This window comes from Oryx dammah, unplaced genomic scaffold, assembly GCF_014754425.2.
Source record: "Oryx dammah isolate SB20612 unplaced genomic scaffold, SCBI_Odam_1.1 HiC_scaffold_2, whole genome shotgun sequence".
Classification (NCBI taxonomy): domain Eukaryota; kingdom Metazoa; phylum Chordata; class Mammalia; order Artiodactyla; family Bovidae; genus Oryx; species Oryx dammah.
In genome coordinates this window covers 105,996,920-106,023,030 of record NW_024070186.1, presented here as the reverse complement: position 1 = coordinate 106,023,030, position 26,111 = coordinate 105,996,920, and the positions used below count along the sequence as shown (strand labels likewise).

Here is a 26,111-nt window from a genome sequence, read left to right as displayed (position 1 = left end):
GTGTAACTAAATTTATTGAAACATTTATTTTTAAAAAAAGGCACTGCTATGTCTGCAGAACTATTATTTGTTAACATAAACAGCAATCAAGTAACTTTATGTTGAGAGTTTGCTGATGCCATACTGGGCATTGCTTTTCCTCCAACTTCTCCCTGTCCTACACAAAATTCACAAGCATCATGAAGGGATGAAGAGAAATGAGCGCAAAGAAAAACAAGGAAAACCTCAGGTAAAATATAAATCAAATGCATATTGGAAGAGAGCCATGTAGGGAGGTTGAACAATTTTTACTAACGAAGGAAAGAGGTCTAGGAGCTCAGAAATGGCTCTGTAAATGTAAGTCAATTGTAATTCATTTCCTAGTTCTTCCTCTTTTTCTTCATCCATTTTTAAAAGTTCCCCAAAGGTAAAAAGAGGCCCTCTTCATAAGAATGCGAAAATGTGAAAATCATTAATATTCTATCATCAAGTAATGAGCTCAACAAACATCAGTGCTCCTATGAGTTTGCACTGCCCTATCCGGATCCCCTGAGGCCATCCTTCCTGAGGAAATACACAGGTTCTGGGCTGGAAAGGTTCAGAAATACAGATACTCATGATCAGAAATACAGATACTCATGATAACTCTCAATTGCAAATTTTTTTACAGGCTTGAAAGTTTAATGATTTGTTTTCTAAATCCAATCAACCATACTGACTTCAACACTGACTATGTTAAAACAGAGTAGCTAAAAAAGTGCTTGAGCAAAATATTCTGAGTCCTCCAAATACTCAAAACTAGAAATCTGTCCAAAGATCTATTTTAAAATCTCCAACCTTTATTACAGATAAAGAAATATTTCAAAGAAGCCCTTGGGGAAACCAATTATTTTCTAGGTCTTATTCTAAAACAGCAAGTCAATTTCTATTTATTGAATGCCTACAGAATGGAAGCCAGCTTTGGCTTGTAAATTGGAAATTTTAGTGACTACAGGAACTGAAGACATTTGGGAAACTTTCTGTTGATTCTCCTGTTTTAGCCTTACAGAGCAATTGGAGACATACATCAGACAGGAGCCATACCTTCTCAAGAGAAGTGTTGAAACATCAACGTAAGATTTATCTACTAGCGTTTACTTTGCTTGAGAAGCTGATCTACTATAAATAGAATCTGGGCTACAATAAATATAGTTAGTTTGCAACATTGGTAAGTGATATTCTGAAATCAATAGTGTTATAGAAGAACTACTTATGATTAATATTGTAAGATTAAGTTATTTTAATTTTATATATTAAATAAATAATAGTGAAAGAAAGAGCTTCCCTGGAAGCTCAGCTGGTAAAGAATCCATTTGCAATGCAGGAGACCCCAGTTAGAGTCCTGGGTCGGGAACATACCCTGAAGGGATAGGCTACCCACTCCAGAATTCTTGGGCCTCCCTGGTGGCTCAGGGGGTAAAGAGTCCACCTGCAATGTGAGAGACCTGGGTACGAGCCGTGGGTCGGAAAGATCCCCTGGAGGAGGGCATGGCAACCAACTCCAGTATTCTTGGCTGGAGAATCCCCACAGACAGAGAGGACTACAGTCCATGAGGTAACAAAGAGTACGACGACATGACTGAGAGACTAAGCACAGCCTGAGGAAAACATGAAAACCCAACAAAAAGTCAAATTATGGAAGTGAAAGACTCAAACATACGAGATTTTTAAAAAATCAACCGTTCAAACACACACTTATCAGTATGACTTTTTGAATCCTTACGATGAAGAAAACTGAAAAAAGACATATTCATAGGGAATATAAGGAAGACATCAACGTGACTAATTAAATCTTGACGATACCTGCCAGGCTGTAAGACAAGAGGTGCACATCAGGTGCCCACAAGGCTCGATCTTGACATCCTTGTCGTTCTCAGCACAAATCTTACAGAGCTGGAAAGTGGAACCCATCTCACAATATAATTCATATTGTTCCTGGAATTGGGGGAGCAAAAAAGGCAACGTTAATGTATTTTTTTTGCATGAACTGATAAGACTGAATTTTCTCAAATACCATGACTTACAGTAAATTCCTCACACTTGATTCTGTCAGATCAAACTGCCATTTAAGATATTTTTTAAATTGGTAGTCACAATTTGGTCTATAAAATTAAAAAGATTTTATCAGCAACTGCGTAAGCTTTTTTAATACTTTGGATTATTTAACATTTTGTACTGTTCCTTTAGGAAGGTACCTTCATCAATAGGGTGATTTAAGAGACAAACGTATGGTTTTAAATGCAATAAAAAACAATACTTTTCTCTGTAAATACCACATACTCATCTAATTTTAATGTCAAAACTGCAATACTGACAATTTTATTTCTTAGACATCTATCTAGGAAACTTCACGATGGAAAATTTGCCAAGGTCTTTCTGCATGCTATGTGCTGTTGTCCACATTTATTATGTCATATAATCTCCAAAGTATAATAAGATACACTGAATTTTAAAAAAAACCTGAGGCTCAGTAGTATAAATTATTTTCCTAAAATTCTATATTAAACCCCTATTTGCATACTCTTTTCCCAGTCTAACATGATCAAAAACCTAATCATTTCAGCTACCAAAAACTGTTTTATTAAAAATCTATTCTCTTTATTCACTAGTTTAGATGCTTTTGGCATAAATTCTCAGTGTTCAAATAATGAAAAAATCTCTGTCACAAAGAAGATTCAGATATATTGGTAAGTATAAAGAAAGTATGAACAGAGAGTGTTACTTAATAGAGATACAAAGAAAAGGAGTTACTGAAACAAAAATCTGTTTAAATAAGGCAATGTGTTAGTCTAGTAAGTATGTACTACATAAATGGCCTTGGACAGGATGAATAAACGACAATATTTAATCCCTAGCCTAGTGAAAGATCTTACAATCTCAGTGAGAAAAAATATATATGTAGAAACACATAGATACACACACCCACATACTCACTCATTCATGTATAAATTCTGTCTTCCATGGTATATGTGTGAATATATAATTTTAAAATAAATTAAGGGAAAGAGTAGATCAAGATGGAAAAGAAGTACAAAGTATCATATATATGACTGAAATCCCTAAATACTAGATAAGTATCTATGTGTGTGTGTCCTCAGTCACTTCAGTCGTGTCTGACTCTTTGCGACCCTATAGACTGTAGCCTGTATACTGGTTATGCAATTCAATGGGCCAATTTACAATTATTAAAAAAATTAAAATAAGATACAATCACACTTGCAGAAGCCAATGCAACCTAAGAGGTAAGCTAGTCAAATATTTATGAGTAGTTTAAGAGAATGATACTACTCCTGAATATGAATTTTGAAACAATTTTTAAACAATGGCTTTATAATGAGGAATTGTCTCCTGTGTCTTTTTACATATATTAGAAAACACAGAATTAGTACATAACTTTTTAAATGACTTTCATATATTAAAGTTTTAAAACTGCCCAAAATAGTACACATGTCAACAAGTATATTTTAAATATCAAAACCACTGAAATCTAAAGAAGCAGAAATGAAAAATTATCTACTGTTTTCCCTAAAACTTATCATTTGGTTTTATTAGAGTTTTATTATTACACAAAGCACAAAATATACAAATTATAAAATTAAAAAAAAATTTTAACTACAGCTACATAATATTAGAAGCTCTCTCTCAAAGACTGTTGCCAAATTAGTGTTTTTCATTCTTATTTTTTTAAGTGCATTTACATGTTCACAAATGGTAATTTTTATTTATAAAATTGAAGTTACATAATGTCATTTTACAAAATCAAATGTTACATAATTAAGCTTTACATAACTTTTTTACATAACAAGATGCAGAAGTTCCCATTTGAGTGTTCAGAGCTACCTTCCTCTTGTTAAAGACTTTACAAGATAATGAAGTATGAGTATACTATGGTATTTAACCTAAGACTGAATATAGCTATTTGGTATACTGTAATTGGACTGATGCTAAAGCTGAAACTCCAGTACTTTGGCCACCTCATGCAAAGAGTTGACTCACTGGAAAAGACTCTGATGCTGGGAGGGATTGGGGGCAGGAGGAAAAGGGGACGACAGAGGATGAGATGGCTGGATGGCATCACTGACTTGATGGACGTGAGTATGAGTGAACTCTGGGAGTTGGTGATGGACAGGGAGGCCTGGCGTGCTGTGATTCATGGGGTCGCAAAGAGTCGGACACGACTGAGTGACTGAACTGAACTGAGTATTTCATTTTTAAGAAAAATGCTAAAGTGAACATCCAGGTGTACAGATCTTTGTGTGTATATTCAAGTGATATGTATACGGAATCTAGAGTCAAACATGTTTAGGTTTTGGTAACTACTGAATATCATCCTCAAGAAAGACTTTACCAAGTTACCCCCCACCCCTCGCCGAGTCATAACCTATGAGGGTGCCAACAGTGGATTTACAAGATACAATTATTATCTCCAATAGGTTTCAATTACTCATTTGACTCTAAAAACTAATGCATACAATTATTCTAATCCTCCCTGAAGTTTTCTAAAACTAAATGTCTCTCCTTTCCTATCGATCTGCCTACCTACAGATTTATCTATTTCCCCACATAAATGTCAGTATTATATTGGAAGCAGAAAGATTAATAAGAGATTTTTATCCAAAAAATGAAGAAAGTTCTATAAGTTCTTTTCAAACACTCTTAGAATTCCTTAAATATATTTTGCATTAAATATCTGTACATGACTTTACCAATTATTAAGAATGTTATTTCAAAGGCATCACAAATACTTTATTAATTTTAAATATGTCTCCACAAATTATCCTTACCTGTGTAACTTTTATATGATCATGGGGTGTAGGTTCACACAATCCAGTTAAATCAGGATTATAACTCCTCCCATCAGGATAAAGATAGCTGGATTATAAACAGAAATTTTATTTACATAACTACATACAAGTCTTAATTGCCTCTAAGGTTATGTAATCAGATTCTTCTATATTTAAATGCACATTTAGATATCTCCTTTTTATGTATCTTACATCAAGAATTTATTCTATCACTGTTTCCATAATACTACAAGTTATTTTTAGGAAATTTAAAATCTAGGAAATAAAATAAATATATAATGAATATGGACTCAGCCATTAAGCAACCATTTTCAATTAAATAGCTTCACTATATGTACTGGAGAAGGAAATGGCAACCCACTCCAGTATTCTGGCCTGGAGAATTCTATGGAGCCTGGCAAGCTGCAGTCCATGGGGGTCACAAGAGATGGTCATGACTGAGTGACTGATACTTTCACTGGTTACTCATGTTCTATTCCAAAATACTCAGAACATATACCTATTTGCAATTATTACGTCTTTCACATGAAGCACAATGAATGTTACATTTTACACTATGCTTAGTACCACTACAAAACAAAAATAGAATTAAAGCCCACAATTTTCTCATAAAAGTTATCCAAACATTTTTGTGGTGTTTTCTCTCTCTAGTTTCCCATTCCCTTCCATTTACCCTGGCACACATACACATGTGCACATACACAAAGGTTACAACTCTAGGTTTCCTTTATTTCAAATGAAGCCACCAACAGAATGGTTTATAAACGTAAGGTTCCATTGCTAGAGAGAATTAAAATAAGAACTTCAGTTATCATGCCATTTGCTGTGCTAAACCAGTGCTTAGTTATTCAGAAATCCATCTTTAAAAATGAAGCTGATCATGTTGGTAAGCACCTATATTAGATTAGGAAATGAGTAACACTACTGCTGGATTTCATCAATTCATTAAGTTACAGGTGATTTTGTTTATTAACTTTTTGTTTTAGATTTTTGAATGATAACTTAAGAATATAACACTACAGTGGTGAATAAAGGGCAAAACTATACGAAAACTATTGTGTGAAGTAACAAAAAAATTTATCCATAAATAGTCTATAAATATGTTAGTGTTTAAAATTCTATAAGAAAACCAGGAAAAAATAAACCTAGAGGACAGACAATTCTCATATGGTAAGAAGAGAATCAGTGAGTGGGTTTTTTTGTTGTTGTTGTATTTTTAAGATTTAGGAAAAGGAGTTCAGAGAAAGTAATGGCACCCCACTCCAGTACTCTTGCCTGGAAAATCCCATGGACAGAGGAGCCTGGTGGGCTACAGTCCATGGGGTCGCTAAGGGTCAGACACGACTGAGCAACTTCACTTGCACTTTTCACTTTCATGCATTGGAGAAGGAAATGGCAACCCACTCCAGTGTTCTTGCCTGGAGAATCCCAGGGATGGGGAAGCCTGGTGGGCTGCCATCTATGGGGTCACACAGAGTCGGACACGACTGAAACGATTTAGCAGCAGCAGGAGGAGGAAAAGGAGTTGACTACATATGACTATGATACAAATTTTAGAGTGTCATGGGGTTGCTAAGAGTCGGGCACGACTAAGCAACTTCACTTTCACTTTTCACTTTCATGCACTGGAGAAGGAAATGGCAATCCACTCCAGTATTCTTGCCTGGAGAATCCCAGGGACAGAGGAGCCTAGTGGGCTGCCGTCTATGGGGTCGCACAGAGTCAGAGTGAATTAGCAGCAGCAGCAGCATAGGGGTAGGATAAAATGCTACAAACGTTACAGAAGTGATAAGCAAAAGTTGCTAACTTTCTTTTTATACTTGTTCACCACACTTCAAGAATGTTGAATTCTAGGGAGAATTCAGAAATAAAAGATTACAAAATGACAATAATTTTGCTAGAGAACAGGTTTAAAAATTCTGTATAGGAGCAATTCCATGATTATGGTCTTCAATACTGCTGCTGCTGAGTCCCTTTCAATGGCATTGAAGGAATAAGGAATCTTGGCTAGTTATCAAAGTAAACTTCTTTATCACTTATGTCCCACAATATCAGATTAACTATAAGGAAAGGACAAATGAACCTGACAGCTGGAAATAGTTGGACAGATGATATCCTGTGTTTTTACTGATCTTTTGTTGTTGCTGTTGTTTCATGTATGACTCTGCAATCGCATGGACTGTAGCCAGCCAGGCTCCTCTGACCATGGGATTTCCCAGGCAAACATACTGCAGTGGGTTGCCATTTCCTTCTCCAGGGCATTTTTTGGACCCAGGGATCAAACCCAGGTCTCCTGTATTGGCAGACAGACTCTTTACCTCTGAGCTACCAGAAAAGCCCACAATATAAATAAGATATATCAAAATTAGTCCATTCACAGATTTGCCCACTTGTGATCTCTTTTTATAAATTAAAACTCTGAAGTACATTTTCTTCAAAGCAAAAATCCTGTTACAGTGGATAGAAAGCCACACATATGAATCCTTGATGTACTAGAGGTAAGGTATAAATAATGGAATAGCAAATTTATAATTTTAAAAAGGAGAAATACAGGCCTTTAGTATCAGTTTGCCATTCATTCTTACATAACTATTTCTTAAAATTTCACAACTTCTATCCATTCACATGGAGCCCATTACTTTTTCTTTTTTTTGTTCTTACTTTGGCAAAGTAAAATTTTGCTACAGAACTATTTTCTCTTTCTGGTAGACTTCCCCCTCTCAGGTTTCTATCACAGGAATATAGTCAATATTTTACAGTAACTATAAATGGAGCCGAATGAGCACTGAAGAATGGGCACTTTCAGACTGCGGTGCTAGAAAAGACTCTTGAGAGTCCCTTGGACAGCAAGGAGATCAAACCAATAAATCCTAAAGGAAATCAACCTTAAAAATTCATTGGAAGGACAAATGCTGAAGCTGAAGCTCCAATACTTTGGCCCCTGATGCAAAGAACTGACTCACTGGAAAAGACTCTGAGGCTGGGAAAGATTGAGGGCAGGAAGAAAAGGGGACAACAGAGGATGAACTGTTTGGATGGCATCACTGACTCAACGGACATGAGTTTGCACAAACATCAGGAGAGGGTGAAGGACAGGGAAGCCTGGCCTGCTGCAGTCCCTGGAAAGAGTCAGACATGACCGAGTGACTCAATAGCTACAGCAACAATGGAGCATGACCTTTAAAAATGGTGAATCATTATACTGGTCACCGGTAACATTTAACATTGTACCTCACTTATCCTTTAATTTAAAAAAAAAAAAAAAAAGACAAAAGAGGAGAAGCGAAAGAGGAGGGTGGGAGAGAAGGAAGGCACGTTTCAGAGACACAGGAGCACAGTGCTCCCCAGGGAAATGAAGTTCCAGGCCCCTTTAATAACCAGTTGTATTTTTCTGAGGCAGAAGAGCAGACGGATGGCTCTTTGGGGCGGTTGCTTTTGTGAGCTGTCTGTGGCAATCCCACAATGGGGGCTTCTCTGCCACTTTACTAACAGGACAAGAACAGAGCCTATCAGAATCTGCCCATGATCCCAACAGCAGGGTTAAAAGACCCTATCCTGACTGAGAGTACAAACTGGGAGCACAGGAGCAGAGCTAGCTGGGGAACAATCAAATAATCATTCTGCTCGTCCATTCTCCAACTGTACAGTATTTTCTAATATATCTAAGGAAATATTGAGATCTGAAGGTTGTGAAGACCATGCTAAAAAAAAAATAATAATAATTAGGTTACTTTAAATTGACTACTTTAAGAAATGAACAATAAAATCTAAGGATCATCCATTTCTTAGTTTTAAAATAAAAACCAGTCAGACCATCAGTCTCACTGTCCATTCCAACCATCAAAAGGAGCCTCTATCTTCCACATCTGTGAACAATAAACACTCCAACTCCCATGTCTCATACTCACAATCCTTCCCTGCTGCCATCAATCAGGGCTTGAAATAAGGGCTTGTTGTGCGGTATGGTCTGTAAGATATTGCCATCCCCTGTCACATAGCCAATGGCCCACTGCCCCAGCCTGGTGCAGCTTAATCGGAAAATGTAGCTGTGAAACATAAGAAAATTATGTTTAAACACTTTCAAAATGTCTGCTCGCTAACTACTACAATTGTTAGATTTTTCTTAAGCAAAATAAACAAAATCATTTAGGATTTCTATCTTCAAACTTATTTTTACACTTTTCTCCTTCTCCATTTGCTGATCTGCAAAAGAAATAATGATAGTAATTCCATTTAAATATCGCTAGAGTTCTGTGAAAAAATAATCGAAGTTGTAAACCATCAAATAATTTACTACCATCATCATTAGAGGTTTGTTCTGCATAAAAGAGGTTTGCTCTGTGGTGTGAAACAGCTGTGACATTTTTGGAAAGCAAAAATAAAGGAAATAAAAATTAATTTGGCTAGCGCAGACAGAAATGGAGCCAGTCTACTATGGAATTCCATACATTATTTTGTCATCTTAAAATTATGCACTTTTAGTTGTTAAAAACTTGTTTAAAAATAATACTTTTCTTTCAAGTATTACAGCCATTCATGTTTAAACAAAAGATCAAAGAGCTGAACTACATTAATGGGAAAACAAACTAGTTCATGGTCCCCCTCTAATCCTGTCAAGTTCAGTGTCTTGTGGTAGGAAATAAAAATAGTTCTAAAATATAAAATAAATTAATGACAATGTCAGAAGACACTGACTTGGTTTTAAATTCATTATTATTTACTATGATTAGCTAACTATCTTATCAACTTACTACATTTTACGGCATTTCCCTGAATTTAAGTGTATTACACTCAATCTTATTCATGATATCCATATCTGGATTTTATAACACCTTAAGCAGATCGAAAGTAGGCCAACTTAAGCTATATTTGAGTACCCTGATTGCTATATGTATGTGGTAGAAATAAGCATCTGTTAATTACATTAGCTATTGATTAAACAAGTACTGTAATAAAAACTTTAACAGATAATTTAGCATAAACAACAGCTACACAGTCATTAGATTTACTGTACTGCAATGTGGTTTCATCTTTGAAGAAAACTGGGCTCTTTAAAGAAAGGAAGAAGTGATTTTCATATTGGTTTTAGAACTGTTGGAAAGGACTTTTCGAGAAGTCTAAAAACATTCTCCTACAAGCTGAAAAATAAATATCAACCTCTCACTTAGCATCCTTAATCATAATCAGCCAAAATAATTCCACACAGACATGACTGTCAGTTGGATCCAAATAAAGTACAACCTTAAGAACTCAAATGTCCTTGAAATGTACCCAACTATTTTCTTTACCGTGAAGCCAAAGAGATGAACCATTTTCTGAGAGAAAGGACCACTCCAGCAAATATTTAATAAAATCATTTGGCTGTTCACTGAATTTTCCTAAACACATTTTAAACACCCTATCACATGTACATACAATAGTTTACCACAGACTGATCATTTCATCATTGACGAAAACTTAGAAGAAATAACTGATACAAGGCAAGAAGGGAAGGAAAAGAAGACATCCTTTCAGAGAGCACTATCTTAAAAGTACTATTCGAATGGTGATGAGTTCTGGCTTTTATTAATATTTCCAACATGGTCATTAATTATCTCCAAGATCTTGAACAAGAGAACACAAAAAGGACCCACTTTATTATTTTTTTTAGAACTGGAGATAATTTCCCAAACGACTTCTATGTTAAATCTGTATGATAGAATGATTCCAATGGTATTATATCTTTCAAATCATACTCCAGGAACAAGATGATACTTTGATGCCAATCAAGAGAGCAAAAGTTATGGAAAAATTTGGTTATGAGAGATCCCTGAATGAAACAAAATGACTTACCTAAGCCACTGTCAATGTGCACAATAACTGACCTGCTCTCGTAGGCACACTGAGAACGAGTTCTCAGTCTAACCCCATGACTCCACAGGAGCCACACTGCTTTCTGTACCTACAACCACCTTCTAATATACAATAAAAATTCTTAGAAATATAAGAGGTGGAAATTTTTCCATTATGGCAAAAAGGGAAGAAATCATCCATAACTGACCGTTTGAAAAGACTTTCTTAAAGGACAAACGACATTTGCATTAAAAATCAAATAAAAACAGTATTAGAAGAAAAAGGTAGACTTGAAAAATACTCAACTTCTAAAATGAAATGACCCCTATATAAACATCAGTGCTCTCATGGACAGTGGGATGGTGTCTCCTACTAAATGCTTTAAGTAAGGTAGGGCAGTCTCACTGTCACGACCATCATATCCAGCAGACTGCATGCCACAGCACAAATGCCTACTATGTGCCTGGTCCATTTCTAGACTGGCTGTGGGGAAAATATCTGCACCAGGGGAGAGAGATTTTCTGACCCCAGATATGCCATTAATAAGGTCTGCTCTCTTGGACAAAGCCAGAGAGGCTGATCACACAGCTAAGCTCTGTGAGTTTCATTCCATTTCAACACCAGGCATGAGGGATTATGGAAGAAGTTCTCAAGAACAGGACACTCCTTGGAGCGTTAGCAACAGGTTTATATGGTTATGAACTTGCTACACATTCATCATGTATCTGTACACTTACATGTACTTATATGCATTAATATGTATTTATACGTAATTACATGATTATCATAGAACCAAACTGAATGTCTTGAAAAATACCCTAAAATAATGAACATGAAACTGATTTGTCATTAGCACAGTATTCAAGTACTCAAATATACAATTTTATACACAAACACATGTCATGAAAAGAGTTAATATGCTAATAACTTATTCCAATTTTAAACTCTGAGACTTATTCTCTAAATTCATCAAATTACATATTACCATATCCTCTTTCACTTTATGAACATTAAGTTTCAGAACAAGCATAACATACCAATTTGAGTAACTGAATTAGGAAGCACTGTTTTGGTCTATTAGCATTTCCCTCCCCTCAACCCCATGTGTATAACTGATTTACTTAGGAATGAACCACCGAGGACTTTCCATCTTTACATACATCACATAATATTACTGCCAAAAAGTCTTACCTTCCGGGTTTGGTGCTGTATTTCTGTAGCCGTGCTTTTACTTCATCATATGTGAGAAATGCCATGTAACCCGGATGTGTTACAGCTAAGAAATTCCAATTCCGTAAAATAGAACCCCAAGGCTAAAAGTATAAGTAAATTAAAAGATTACCTAGAGAGTATCAACTATCATTTACACACCAAGCCATTATTTAATACACATACTAAAATTCTCCTGGATGTTTTTAAAGTGAATATGAGTTTACATGGCTTAGGTCAATTTATATTATCCAAAAGCAAACATAAAACTACTTACTTTCATTTTGGAGAAATATAATTATGCAGAAAACAGATTTTAGAAAAAAAAATATTGAAAGCAAAAAGGAAAACCACACAATCTCTTTTCCACATATTCTATTCCCAATACAGCAGTTGCGATCATTTTGAAACATAAACCACATCACTCTTTGGTTCAAAACTCTCTAACTTTGACTAAAAGCCAAAGTTCTTATAAATGGCCTAGAAGGCCCTTACGGGGTTGAGACCCAGTTCCCCTGTATCCCCATCTGCTGTGACTCTCTCACATTCTGCCTTTCCTCTAGATCCGTGGATCACATTGCTGCTGGCTTGAACATAATTATACTCTCTCACCTCAGAGCCTTTGAATGTGCTGATCCTGCTACCTGAATTCTTCAAGTATGCATGTGACTCCTTCCTCTTCAAACATCTTTTCCTCAACACAGCCTTCTCAGACCGAAATCACTACTTCTCATCTCATGCCTCATCTCTCTGTGTGTCTGTTTTATTCACTACTCTAACATTTAGACATCACATTTTGTAGAACAAAAGACTATCATGGAATATAAGTGATTTGGCAAAGTCTACACACTGACCCTAAGCTACATAAGAACAAGGAACATGCCTGTCTTGCTTCCCAAAGGGAGACCAGCACTAAAGCAGCATCAGAGCAGAGCAACCAGGATAGCTGCTGTGAACAGCTTATCTGATGACTGACTTGTCTACAAAGCCTTGACTCCCATGGTAACATACTACAATTCTAACATTTGGTTCATCCTTGTACAATTAGAAAATCAGAAAAGGTTCAGTTTAGAGGTGAATTCTACAGAAATCCTTCACAGAAATACACACACACAAGGCAGCCAGTAATAAACAACTTTGCTTGAGGGTGTTGAATGAATCATCTCTGCTGTATCTTTAAGGCTGAAGCTACATTTATTCCAAGGAATTGGCAGCATACTCTATCTAATGTGCCAAATTATTAACTCAAATCTTCTATGTAAAAGGAAAAAAAAAAGTATTCTGTGTTGCCAAGTGAAAGTTGTCGAAACAGTTATCCTAGACTCAATTACTGGTGGAGGGCTCCTACTTCTGTTTGTTTTGAGACTTGTTCCTTGTTATTGTTAAGCAAGGTTCAAATTTACAAGGCGGAATTCTTTTAGGATTATATCCCTTGAGAGGAGGATAACAAGGGAAAGAATGATTTAAGAATGATTTAGTAATGAAGAGTTTAACCTTTGCTGAAATAACAAGAAAAATCTTTAGGGTATTTCCCCATCACACTAAAATACCTAATTGGGGAAAAATGAGCTCTGGAGAACACTCTTATGAGAGGTTCTATGTACTTGAAAAAAAAAAATGTTTTTAATTTTCTTAAGGGATGACTAAAACTTACATAAACAATACTTGGAAGAGTATTAGCATGTGTTTAAAAAAACTGAATAATAACTATTGGAGTTACTGAATTTTGTTTTGTTTTGCTTCCTCATCTATATAGGACAAGGATGAAAAGAATATAAAATATTTGGGTCACTTCCATTAGAATCCACACAAATTAATGAAAGCTGTTTTTTTTTTTTTTAAAAAAAAAACAATGCTGAACTTTATAGACAGCCAATGCACAGACCAAATACAAGTGGAGTTTTGAGCCAAATGCTGTGCTATGTAGCAACCATTTCTTGGTAATAATTCCAAGGGCTAGCTTCTAACTGCAAATATATATACTTAATAGGAAGTCTGTGCACCATTTTTCTTGAGAATGAAACCCAGTCAGAAACACATGGTAGTTTTGTATTTTGTGTGTGCATGTTTAAAGTATGTTGCCAAAGAATGACTTAGTAGGCAAAATAAAGTGCTCTGAAGAGTGATTATTTTTGCAATTTGTTGTTAGATTATAGGAAATCTTTTTTCACACACCAAACACAAAATTATTTGGAGATTCTCTTTTTAAAATTATTTATTTTTAGCTGTGCTGGGTCTTCATTGCTGTGTGGGATTTCCTCTAGCTGTGGCGAGTGGGGGCTACTCTCTAGTTGCAGTGCACAGGCTACTTATTGTGATGGCTTCTCTTGCTGTGAAGCACAGGCTCAACAGTTGTCGTGCATGAACTTAGTTGCTCCATGGCATGTGTGACCTTCCCAGATCAGGGATCGAACCCGTGGCTCCTGCATTGGCAAGCGGATTCTTCACCACCAGGCCACCAGAGAAGCCCCTATTTGGAGATGCTTAAATGACTACAGAAAACTAATGAAGTATGTTAAGAAGACTAGTCCCCCCATTCTCTCCAAGGTCACCGTGTTCAGGAACACTCAGTTACTGACTTATAACCTACCCTGGGAGCAGAACCTTGGCTGGTCTGCCCAGATTCTCTCTTAATCCTCACTGCAACAGATGACTTCCTTCACCTCTTTTTCTCCCTATTCCACAATGCTATACATTCCATAGGCACTAGTATATAGCCCCAAATCACTCACTTCTTATCCTGCCACCTTACCCATCCCATTTTTGCCCCATTTCTCAACAATCCAGTCTTCTCTTACAGAAGAGAATGGGAAATGGAAGGAGGAAGGGGCAGCAGCCCCAGGGAGAGCAAAGAAGAATGTAAAAGCCCTATATTTCCAATGTGGGACTTGAGCACTTGCCAATCCCAGCATCTCTGAACTACCTGGAGGGGAGATGGATAAGCTAACAGGCAGACGAAGGAACATAGCCATTGCAAGATCTTCCCAGGGACTCACAGCACTGTTCAAGTTCTGGAAAAATATCAGGATGAGGAAGAAAGGAAGAAAGGGGAGATCAGAATCCTCCAGCTTTTTTCTTTCATGTCCCAGACAAGTCTCAACTCCATCTCCTTGCCCCAACTGACACCTTCTTCAAACCTGATGCTAGATCTCTAGAACAAACCCCAATCCTAAAGGTGTCCTTTGCCCACTTTCAGATCCCACTCTGCTAAATACTCCATCCCCAACAGTTTAAAGCTAGAAGAATTCACAACCACTTTACCATCTATATCACAAGTAAAGCAGAATATATGTCCATGCAGTAATAGTAACCACAAAACTTAACATTTTTCATATAGAATACACAATTATAAGAGGATAATATTACTCGATTTTTAAAGTTATACAAAAATAAAAGATCAGTAAAAGTTAATACATCCACTTTCTGTACACAAAACCAATTTTTTTTGTATTTTAAAACACATACATGATTACAGTATAAGCATAATGAAATGAGGAGAGGTAAAGAATCTTAGAAAAACACAGGGGCTAACAAGAGTTCTTTAGCTACTCTGTAAGCATGGGTTTTCAAAGACATCAGGTATACTTTGGTCCACTGGTACTGTTTTGTTTTGTTACCTAATACTTTTCACAGTAGCTCTACTTAAAAGATTCTTTTCCTCTCCCATCCCCTGGAGCATAAATAAGATATATGCACCCTAGAGTGTTAAGATTACTTGGCTATTTTAAAGTGAAACAGCTTATAAGAAAATATATGTACATATTAAGCAGCTGTTTGGGTAAGTGTTTAACCAACATTAAGTTGCCATCATACTTTTGATATATAATTCTGAGGCTTTCTAATATTTAGCATTCTGACTGAAAGTCATCCAGGCTCCTCACAAAAAATACACTCTTTCTAGAATAAACAGTTAGGTTTAATGTATGGGGAGAAAAACAAACAAAACAAAACTTAGTTTTCTTCCCTCCCAAGGGGAAGAAGCAGAGTGCCTATTATTAGAACGTCTTGGTATCATGTTCAGTAAGTATATGTAAAATTATCAGAAACTTTTAAAGAAAGGATAAGTTCCACTATAAAATAATCAGTATCAGATAACACAACCTTTTCCTAAAATGTATCTTAAAAGTCGTTGGAAAAACATTAACTGACAACATACATATACCAAGGGAATAATCATGAAACTACTGTAAATTGAAAACAACCAAAAGCGTACTTTCTGCAGTTACTTATCTAATTTTCTATTCTATACATCTAGGTAGAATTATGATTATAAAGTTGTAATAAAGTAAAATGTATTCTGTAAGTATTGTCGACACAAGTTAATTTGCCCTCTGTTAATGGGTTCTTTTATAAATTAAAAGTTAATCCCATGTAATCTTGTTTTCTTATATAAATCAGTTACCCAATCCTTGCAGGCAAGTACCAAGCAGAGTCATAGATCAGAGAAGCAAAATTCTTACAATATGAGAAACATGAAAACCAATAGTATACTCTAACATTTGCTGAAAGTGTGTTTCAAACAGAATAAATCTTACTGCAGACTAAAATGAAAAAGAAAAACGGTGTTGGAATATAAGCAAGCCTCATTTTTGATCAATTAAACCTCACTTGCTATATAATTTATATTATCAGAATCATAGGGATTTTAGGTGGGATTCTCATTTTATGACCACTTGAATCTCAGAGATGATATGCAATTTAATGGCAGAGGCAAATTCAAAGCAAACTGCAAGTCTTCATGTTTAGGGTAAATCTGTCTACACATACAAAAGCACAGAATGATGATATCCAGCTTTTATTATCTGATACCTACTTCTGAATAGCTATAGTGAAGACAATTATAAAAGAATGATTCAAAAACAAAAACAATAAATAGGACAAGAAGGTTAATCTCAAAGTCACTGATATTAGGGAAAAAACCAGGAAAACCTAAATTTCTCAAATGAGAGATATGCTAAATTAATAACAGACTATTTTGATGGAATATTCTGTAGCAACTAAAAGCTGAAAATTACACTGATGAAAATATTTACTGACATTGAAAAATGTTTATAACATATGGTTGAAAGAGCAAAGCTAGCTGTAGAATCAGTATACATCACAGTAATCTCCTATACAGAAGAGGTTAAGTTTGCTATTTACTCCAAAGCTTACTATTTCCCTTCTCATCTAATGGATGTGGGAGGTAAAGGGAGCTGTTGAGATACAACCTCAGCAAATGCCCACTCGCATTCTGTCAGTTACTGGGCTAGAAAGATCAACAAAGTAAAGTGAGAAACTAAATAGGGACTTTTTATAAAGCAAAGCTCCTTTACATCAATCTTCTCAAAGATAATAAGCAACTTCCAGGCTCAGAACACCAGATATCCCAAACTTAAACTCTAAACTTGGAGCAATGACCAACAACTTGCTTTTAAATGAAGTAAAGTGAAAGTGGCTCAGTCGTGTCTGACTCTTTGAGACCCCATGGACTGTATAGTCCCTGGAATCCTCCAGGCCAGAATACTGGAGTGGGTAGCCTTTCCCTTCTCTAGGGGATCTTCCCAACCCAAGGATCAAACCCAGGTTTCCCGCACTGCAGGCAGATTCTTTACCAGCTAAGTCACAAGGGAAGTCTGCTTTTAAATGGGAGACTATCAAAAATGAGACTATTTCCCATATATTTGAGACTATTTTCCACATACATTATGCATGCATGTGCAAAAGACACACATACGCAGAGAAGGGAGAGAGTAGAAGAGAGGGCAGGATTAAGCAAATACAAAGCTTACCTGAAACAGTCTGGTAAAAATATCGAATTCAAAAACTGAAATGTAATCATTACAAGTCAAGTCAATTGTTGATTTTAGAGCCATTGCTTCCAGGCCAGAGCTAATCTGATGCACCTCATGAAGGCACTGTCTGAATACTTTCCATGGTACAATAGTTCTGTGCAAGAAAAAAAAAAAAAGTAATTGAATCAAGTGTCATTTAAGACATACCTTCCAGTGAAACAGCACAATTCAATCATAACATTAATATAATTGTATTTGTACTAAAAGACAAATAGTTGAGAATATTGTTTATAATTCAAAACATATGTAATGGGTTTTGCTAAATGGATTATTTTTCATTTGCTAAGAATGTGACCAAAATGCAGATCAATTTTTTCTCTCAAACAGTCCTCGACTATCAAGATATTTCTAAAAATGCTTCCAAAGAAGGTATTAGATCAAAGTCCTGTATTTCTGACCTCTGCCTTTATTTTCTTAAAGTAATAACAGGATGATGTGTTCACATAATAGCAAAAATTCTTTGTTCATTGCATAAGAGAGTTCAGGCAGAAAGTCATCAAGATATTTCTGCCACCATTCTGATATGTTCTACAGCGATGGAAAACCACTTTATTTAACCTTTCATACTAATGCAAAGGGAAATTTCAATAATTTTTAACCAACCCCACTGGCTATCAAATGGATAGTTATTTATTCAACACTCATGATCAATTTAATCTTAAAACCCTTGCATCAACATTTTTTACACTTACATGGTTCAAAAATTTTGAAGAGCATAGAATGGTACCCAGGGGGAAGTCTCCCAACTCATTCTCTACCTGACCAGTTTCCAACATTCACCCACCTCCTGTCCACCATGAAAATGAATAACATTCATTACTTGTTCTTCACTTTTCCTCCATTTGGAATGTTAAATGCCTATTTCTGAACAAGTGGAAGAAAATAATCATTCATATGTTGAAAATTTTAAGCTGCAGTTTTCATAACTGTTGTGTTTAGTCACCGAGTCATGTCTGACTCTTTTGCAGCCCCATGGACTGAAGCCTATCAGGCTACTCTGTCCATGGGTTTTCCCAGGCAAGAATACTGCAGTGGGTTGCCATTTCCTTCTCCAGGGGATCCTCCTGACCCAGGGATTGAACCCACATGTCCTGCACTGGCAGGCGGGTTCTTTACATCTGAGCCACCAGGGAAGACCAGTTTTCATAATAGGATGGCTAGGGCTCCAAAATCACTGCAGATGGTGATTGCAGCCATGAAATTAAAAGATGCTTACTCCTTGGAAGAAAAGTTATGACCAACCTAGATAGCATATTCAAAAGCATAGACATTACTTTGCCAACAAAGGTCCGTCTAGTCAAGGCTATGGTTTTTCCAGTGGTCATGTATGGATGTGAGAGTTGGACTGTGAAGAAGGCTGAGCGCTGAAGAATTGATGCTTTTGAACTGTGGTGTTGGAGAAGACTCTTGAGAGTCCCTTGGACTGCAAGGAGATCCAACCAGTCCATCCTGAAAGAGATCAGCCCTGGGATTTCTTTGGAAGAAATGATGCTAAAGCTGAAACTCCAGTACTTTGGCCACCTCATGCGAACAGTTGACTCATTGGAAAAGACTCTGATGCTGGGAGGGATTGAGGGCAGGAGGAGAAGGGGACGACAGAGGATGAGATGGCTAGATGGCATCACTGACTCGATGGTCTTGAGTCCGAGTGAACTCCAGGAGTTGGTGATGGACAGGGAGGCCTGGCGTGCTGTGATTCATGGGGTCGCAAAGAGTTGGACACAAGTGAGCGACTGAAATGAACTGACAAAAGCTACATACACTCTCTTCTAAGATTGCAAATATTTAAATAAAGATTTTCCTTTACTAGTATCTCTTGAGAATTAAGACTCAAGCAGAATGGACTAAATTGGTTAGCCCCGTGTGATACTAATCCTTCCAGTGAAGTATCACCATAAAGGTAAAAGGTTCATATTCATTCAGTAATTATCTCCTGAAGTGGATGTCAAACTTGAGCATGCATCAAAATCACTGAAAGGCTTGTTAGCACAGAAACTGATCAAACCAAGATATTCTGATACAGTATGACTGAGGCAGAGCCTTGGAACTTATAATCTTAACAAGTTCCCAAGTGATGCTGATGTTGCTGGGGACAACACTTTGAAAGTCACTGATCTATTGTATCTATTAATTGCTAAGGCAGGGCACTGTGGAGAAATACAATTATGGAAATACGAGATACTATCTCTGCCCTTGAAGAACACACACTTTCAGGGTAGAAATAAATCTGTAATGCTAAAGATTACAGAAGGGGTATTAAGGAAGTGCTGGAAGAATTCCAGAGAAGGAACGGTCTGTGGCAAGATGAATAAATGTGTGCTGAGACAGCCTAACAATGCTATGTTGTATATATAAGAAAGTTTATGTTTGATATGCCATTAAAAAAAATGAGGCTGAATACATCAAAAGGCTTTGCTCTATGTATGAAAAAAACAGGAAACCACAGAGAACTGAAGAGAGACACCACATCAGAAGCCATTTAGAAGAAACACACGTCAGGCTCTGATTAAGGTTAACAAGATGCTGCTGTTTTAAAATAACAATGAAAACTTCTGATAATATGAGGAGGCCTTTTATTTACGGTGAAGTGTAAGTATGCAATTATGTCCAACTTCATTACAGTTAACTTAAAAGCAGAGCCTAAGAAGCCATTTTCTTCTCCAAATTAAAGTTTCAAATATTTAATACACAAAAGGGACATGAACCATAATATTCAAAATTTTTTAAATAGTAAAGAACTACTGATTTAAGAAGGGTATGTGTTTTCTCTTCTGTACGGAAATGTTAAGAGAATTCTGTCTCGTGTATATAGTATAAAAAACAAACTGATTGGCCAAATAAGACACCATTCGATATCAATTACCATAAAAAAATTATCCTCCTTCCAGTATTTAAGGTGCATGCAGATCATAACTCTTTTGAATACCCAGTGATTTCACACAGTGAGTTATTAAAAAATGTGCAAACATCTAATGCTGTAGTCTAACTTACTATTTTGGAACAACAATTTACAAAGGGGCAAGTTACATTTCCACAGAACTTGTGCAAATAAGACTTTCCCAAGCTCCTTTGTGGTAAGTGTAAAGTACAAACAGGCATTCATCAAAACCTTAATTAAGGGTAGTAACAGGAATGAAAAAGAAAGGGCCTTATTTGGTTAACTCACTACATATAAAAGTATATACAACAGACACCCTTCCTTTGATCAGCTGAGCCAAATATCCATGATGGGAAGAAGAGAAACATAGTACAGTGGTTTCTTTAAAAAAAAGCTCTAACAGTGCTGCACTAAGGATCTAAACTTTTTAAAGAAGATTTCAAGTTGCCACCACATTCCTTCCTGAGGTTTGTGGGGGCAGGGGGAAAGGCAGAGGATGACTGTTCACACCTTTAATTAAACTGTAGCAATACCACAGAGTGGTGGTTTCTACCACCTCCTCCCCTAGAGATTAGCTAGTGAGAGAAGATATTAATGGCAAATTATTGTTTTACAGATACACAGAAACTTCAGTGTACTGGAAGAGATCTAGGAAAACAAAAGAGGCTGAGAGAGAAAAGGAATAGAATATAAAAGGGCCAACTAAGCTTCAAGCTGTCACCATTCCAGAAGTATTTTAAATTTGTTCTGTTGCCACTTACAATTATAAATCATTTTAATTACGAATTAAATTAACTTTAAAACTCAACGAAAAGTAGAAGTAGCCATCAATCCACAAAGAACTGAACAAAAGACCAATGGGTAATATAATAATGTTAGATCTCACTATAATAGTGAGTTCAGGATCTTTAGAGTTACAATAGGAATACAAATGAGAGCTGCCACTTACTGTTGACTTACTATCTGCCAATCTCCAAATTAAGTACTGAGTTTCTCATAGTAACAATGTTAGGCAGATAATATATTAATCGTCATGACAGAGATGGGGAAACTGGGGCTTAAAGAAGTTAAGGTATTCACCCAAGAAAGACCTTATATGTGTCAAGCATTGGCTAGGTTCAGAATGAAAATATAAATAAAGTCACAGTCTAATAAGTGCAAAGACTTATAAGTAAATTATGTTGTGCCATGTGACTAAGGTATCATAGAAAAACATTCATGTGCTATAGGAATCCAAAGGAATGGAGGTCCTGGCAAACAGCAATAATCTTTTATTCATCTTTACCCAATACAGAAGAGTATGAAAACTGTGACATTAAACTGTGTCTATGGTGGGTAAGTAAGTGCTTCACAGAGGAGGAAGCTAGATATTTGACTGCAATTAACACCTTTCTACCAGAATCAAGACTGCCCAGAGAAATATCAATCACCTCAGATGCAGATGACACCACCCTTATGGCAGAAAGTGAAGAGGAACTAAAAAGCCTCTTGATGAAAGTGAAAGAGGAGAGTGAAAAAGTTGGCTTAAAGCTCAACATTCAGAAAACTAAGATCATAGCATCTGGACCCATCACTTCATGGCAAATAGATGGGGCAACAGTGGAAACAGTGTCAGACTTTTATTTGGGGGGGGGGGTCCAAAATCACTGTAGATGTGATTGTAGCCACGAAATTAAAAAACGCTTACTCCTTGGAAGGAAAGTTACGACCAAGCTAGACAGCATATTCAAAAGCAGAGACATTACTTTGCCAACAAAGGTCCGTCTAGTCAAGGCTATGGTTTTTCCACTGGTCATGTATGGATGTGAGAGTTGGACTGTGAAGAAACCTGAGCGTTGAAGAATTGACACTTTTGAACTATGGTGTTGGAGAAGACTGAGAGTTCCTTGGACTGCAAGGAGATCCAACCAGTCCATTCTAAAGGAGATGAGTCCTGGGTGTTCTTTGAAAGGACTGATGCTGAAGCTGAAATTCCAATACTTTGGCCACCTCATGCGAAGAGTTGACTCATTGGAAAAGACTCTGAAGCTGGGAGGGATTGGGGGCAGGAGGAGAAGGGGACGATAGAGGATGGGATGGCTGGATGGCATCACCGACTCGATGGACATGAGTTTGAGTGAACTCCAGGAGTTGGTTATGGACATGGAGGCCTGGCGTGCTGCGATTCATGGGGTCGCAAAGAGTCGGACATGGATGAGCAACTAAACTGAACTGAACACCATTCTACTATTCAGAAATGGTTTGATAATTTAAAGTTGGGGGGTAGGAGCTAGTCTATTTGCACAATGGCAGGAGAAACAATAAGTTGATAAATTTTAAAACACTAGAGTTTTAACACAAAAGTATAAGGAACAGAAGACAAAAAAGTAAGCAGATTGATACCTGAAAAAAAGACAAAATATTTCCTTTAAATCACAAGTTCATAAAAGATTATTTAGGTTTTATTTTTAACTCATTTGGGAAAAAAATCCATATCATAAAAGTGTGAATCTGAACAAAGGTTGGGTGTGTGGAAACAGGAACTTTCGTGTACTTCTGGTGTGAACGAAAATTTATGCAGCATTTCTAGAAGGCAAAGTGGCAGCAAGTTTCAAAAACCTGTAACATTTTAACTCAGAAAGCCTACTTCTAAGGATTTGAAAAAGGAAATTGTTTAAAATGCACAGCAATGTAGACTCATTCATGTCTCTTTAACAGTGTTGTCCATAATACCAAAAAATTAAAACAAGTATGTTCAGAAGTAACAATACTACATATATCCATAGAGTAGAATATATTACAACAAATAAAAATTATATGGAAAAAACATTTACTATTCTAGAAAAGTGTCTGTGTCCTTAAATGGAAATAGCATTTTTAAAACTGTATGGCCTTGGGAATTCCCTGGCTGTCCAGTGGTTAGAATTTCGTGTTTTCACTGCTGAGGGCCTGGGATTCAACTGAGATCCTGTAAGCTGCACAGTGAGGCCAAAAAGAAAAAAAGGTATGTCCTTTATGACTCAATGATAAAAACTATCTGGAACACAAATTTTAATTGATGATGTCTAGACACAGAAACAAGATTGCCAGGAGAAATATCAACAATCCCAGATATACAGATGATACCACTCTAACAAAAGAAAGTGAAAAGGAAATAAAGACCCTCTTGATGAGGGTGAAAGAGGAGAGTGAAAAAGCTGGCTTAAAACTCAACATTCAAAGGCTAAGACCATGGCATCTGGTCCCATCACTTCATGGGTAATAGATGGAAAAAAGTGGAAACAGTGGCAGATTTTATTTTCTTGGGCTCCAAAATCATGGAGTATGGTGACTACAGCCATGAAATTAAAAGCAGCTTGCTTCTTGGAAGAAAAGCAATGACAAACCTAGACAGCACATTTAAAAGCAGACACGTCACTTTGCTGACAAAGTATAGTCAAAGTACAGTCGAAAGTATAGCTGACAAAGTATAGTCAAAGCTATGGTTTTCCCAGCAGTCATGTATGGATGTGAGGGTTGGACTTTAAAAAAGGTTGAGAGCCAAAGAATTGATGTTTCGAATTGTGGTGTTGGAGAAGACTCTTGAGAGTCTCTTGGACAAAATGCAGATTAAACCAGTTAATCCTAAAGGAAATCAACCCTGCCTACTCAAGGGATCACAATAAACTGTGGAAAATTCTTAAAGAGATGGGAATACCAGACCACTTGACCTGCCTCTTGAGAAATCTGGATGCAGGTCAGGAAGCAACAGTTAGAACTGGACATGGAACAACAGACTGGTTCCAAATAGGAAAGGAGTACATCAAGGCTGTATATTCTCACCCTACTTATTTAACTTATATGCTATGCAGAGTACATCATGAGAAATACTGGGCTGGAGGAAGCACAAGCTGGAATCAAGATTGCCAGGAGAAATATCAATAACCTCAGATATGCAGATGACACCACCCTTATGGCAGAAAGTGAAGAAAACCTAAAGAGCCGCTTGATGAAAGTGAAAGAGGAGAGTGAAAAAGTTGGCTTAAAGCTCAACATTCAGAAAACGAAGATCATGGCATACAGTCCCATCACTTCATGGCACATAGACGGGGAAACAGTGTCAGACTTTATTTTTCTGGGCTCCAAAATCACTGCAGATGGTGATTGCAGCCATGAAATCAAAAGATGCTTACTCCTTGGATGGAAAGTTATGACCAACCTAGACAGCATATTAAAAAGCAGAGACATTACTTTGTCCACAAAGGTCTGTCTAGTCAAGGCTATGGTTTTTCCAGTGGTCATGTATGGATGTGATAGTTGGACTATAAAGACAGCTGAGCACCGAAGAATTGATGCTTTTGAACTGTGGTGTTGAAGAAGACTCTTGAGAGTCCCTTGGACAGCAAGGAGATCCAATTAGTCCATCCTAAAGGAGATCAGTCCTAGGTGTTCATTGGAAGGACTGATGTTGAAGCTGAAACTCCAACACTCTGGCCACCTGATGCAAAGAGATGACTCATTTGAAAAGACCCTGATTATGGGAAAGATTGAGGGCAGGAGGAGAGGGGGACGACAGAGAATGAGATGATTGGATGGCATCAACGACTCAATGGACATGGGTTTGGGTGGACTCTGGGAGTTGGTGATAGACAGGGAGGCCTGGAGTGCTGTGGTTCATGGGGACACAAAGAGTCGGAAACGACTGAGCAACTGAACTGAACTGAACTCATGGGAAGGATGAATGCTGAAGCTCTAGTGCTTTGCCCACCTGATGTGAACAGCTGACTCATTGGAAAAGACCCTGATACTGAGAAAAACTAAGGGCAGGAGGAGAAGCGGGAGGCAGAGGTGAGATGGTTGGATGGCATTACAGACTCAGTAGACAAGAGTTTGAGCAAACTCTGGAAGACAATGACGGACAGGGAAGCTGGCATGCTGCAGTCCATGGGGTGGCAAAGAGTTGGACATGACTTAGCAACTGAACAACAAACAGCAGATCATGGTAGGATTACAAGCAGGTTTTTAAGAATATCTCTAACATTCTCTAATGGCTTAGAGGAGTAAAAGACATACTAAAACTGCTAGAAGTGTTATTTTGTAATCACAGAAATAACCAATTAAAAGCAAAAACCAAAATCATATTTGCCAATGAAATAGTTTTGTATCTAAGAAAACAAAAAAGTTTACGGATTAAACTATGACAACAGAAATCAACATGGTTGCTGAATATAAAACCAATATACCAACATCAGTTGTACTTCTATATATAATTATACATAATAAGAAAATAAAACATTTACAAGACCATCTGAAATATCAAATAAATAGGAACAAAGCTAACAAAGTACAAGCAAAGTCACAGCATAAACATGCACACATACATGATCAGATGTAAAAGACATAAAGAGATATGTCTTAATGGATTGGCAGACTCAGTATGATAAAGATGTATGGTCAATCCTCCACAAACTGATTCACAGATTTATTGCAACCCCAATCAGGAAACACTTTCATAGTAGTAATTGACAGACTAATTCTAACCTTCATAGGGAAATGCCAAGAGCCAAATAAAATCAA

At 36.8% G+C, this 26,111-nt stretch overlaps 1 protein-coding gene across 6 annotated transcripts in view; it reads right to left on the bottom strand.

The window, feature by feature from the left end:
• The window catches only part of CBLB (Cbl proto-oncogene B), a 223,782-nt gene that overhangs the window by 90,098 nt on the left and 107,573 nt on the right, over positions 1-26,111 (bottom strand). For all 6 annotated transcript variants that reach the window (XM_040225399.1, XM_040225415.1, XM_040225426.1 and 3 more), the window contains 5 exons: positions 17,636-17,792; positions 11,847-11,968; positions 8,732-8,869; positions 4,803-4,890; positions 1,822-1,953 (listed from right to left, as the gene is read on the bottom strand). In XM_040225399.1, coding sequence (XP_040081333.1) covers positions 1,822-1,953; positions 4,803-4,890; positions 8,732-8,869; positions 11,847-11,968; positions 17,636-17,792 — 637 coding nt within the window. The remainder of the gene's footprint in view (positions 1-1,821; positions 1,954-4,802; positions 4,891-8,731; positions 8,870-11,846; positions 11,969-17,635; positions 17,793-26,111) is intronic.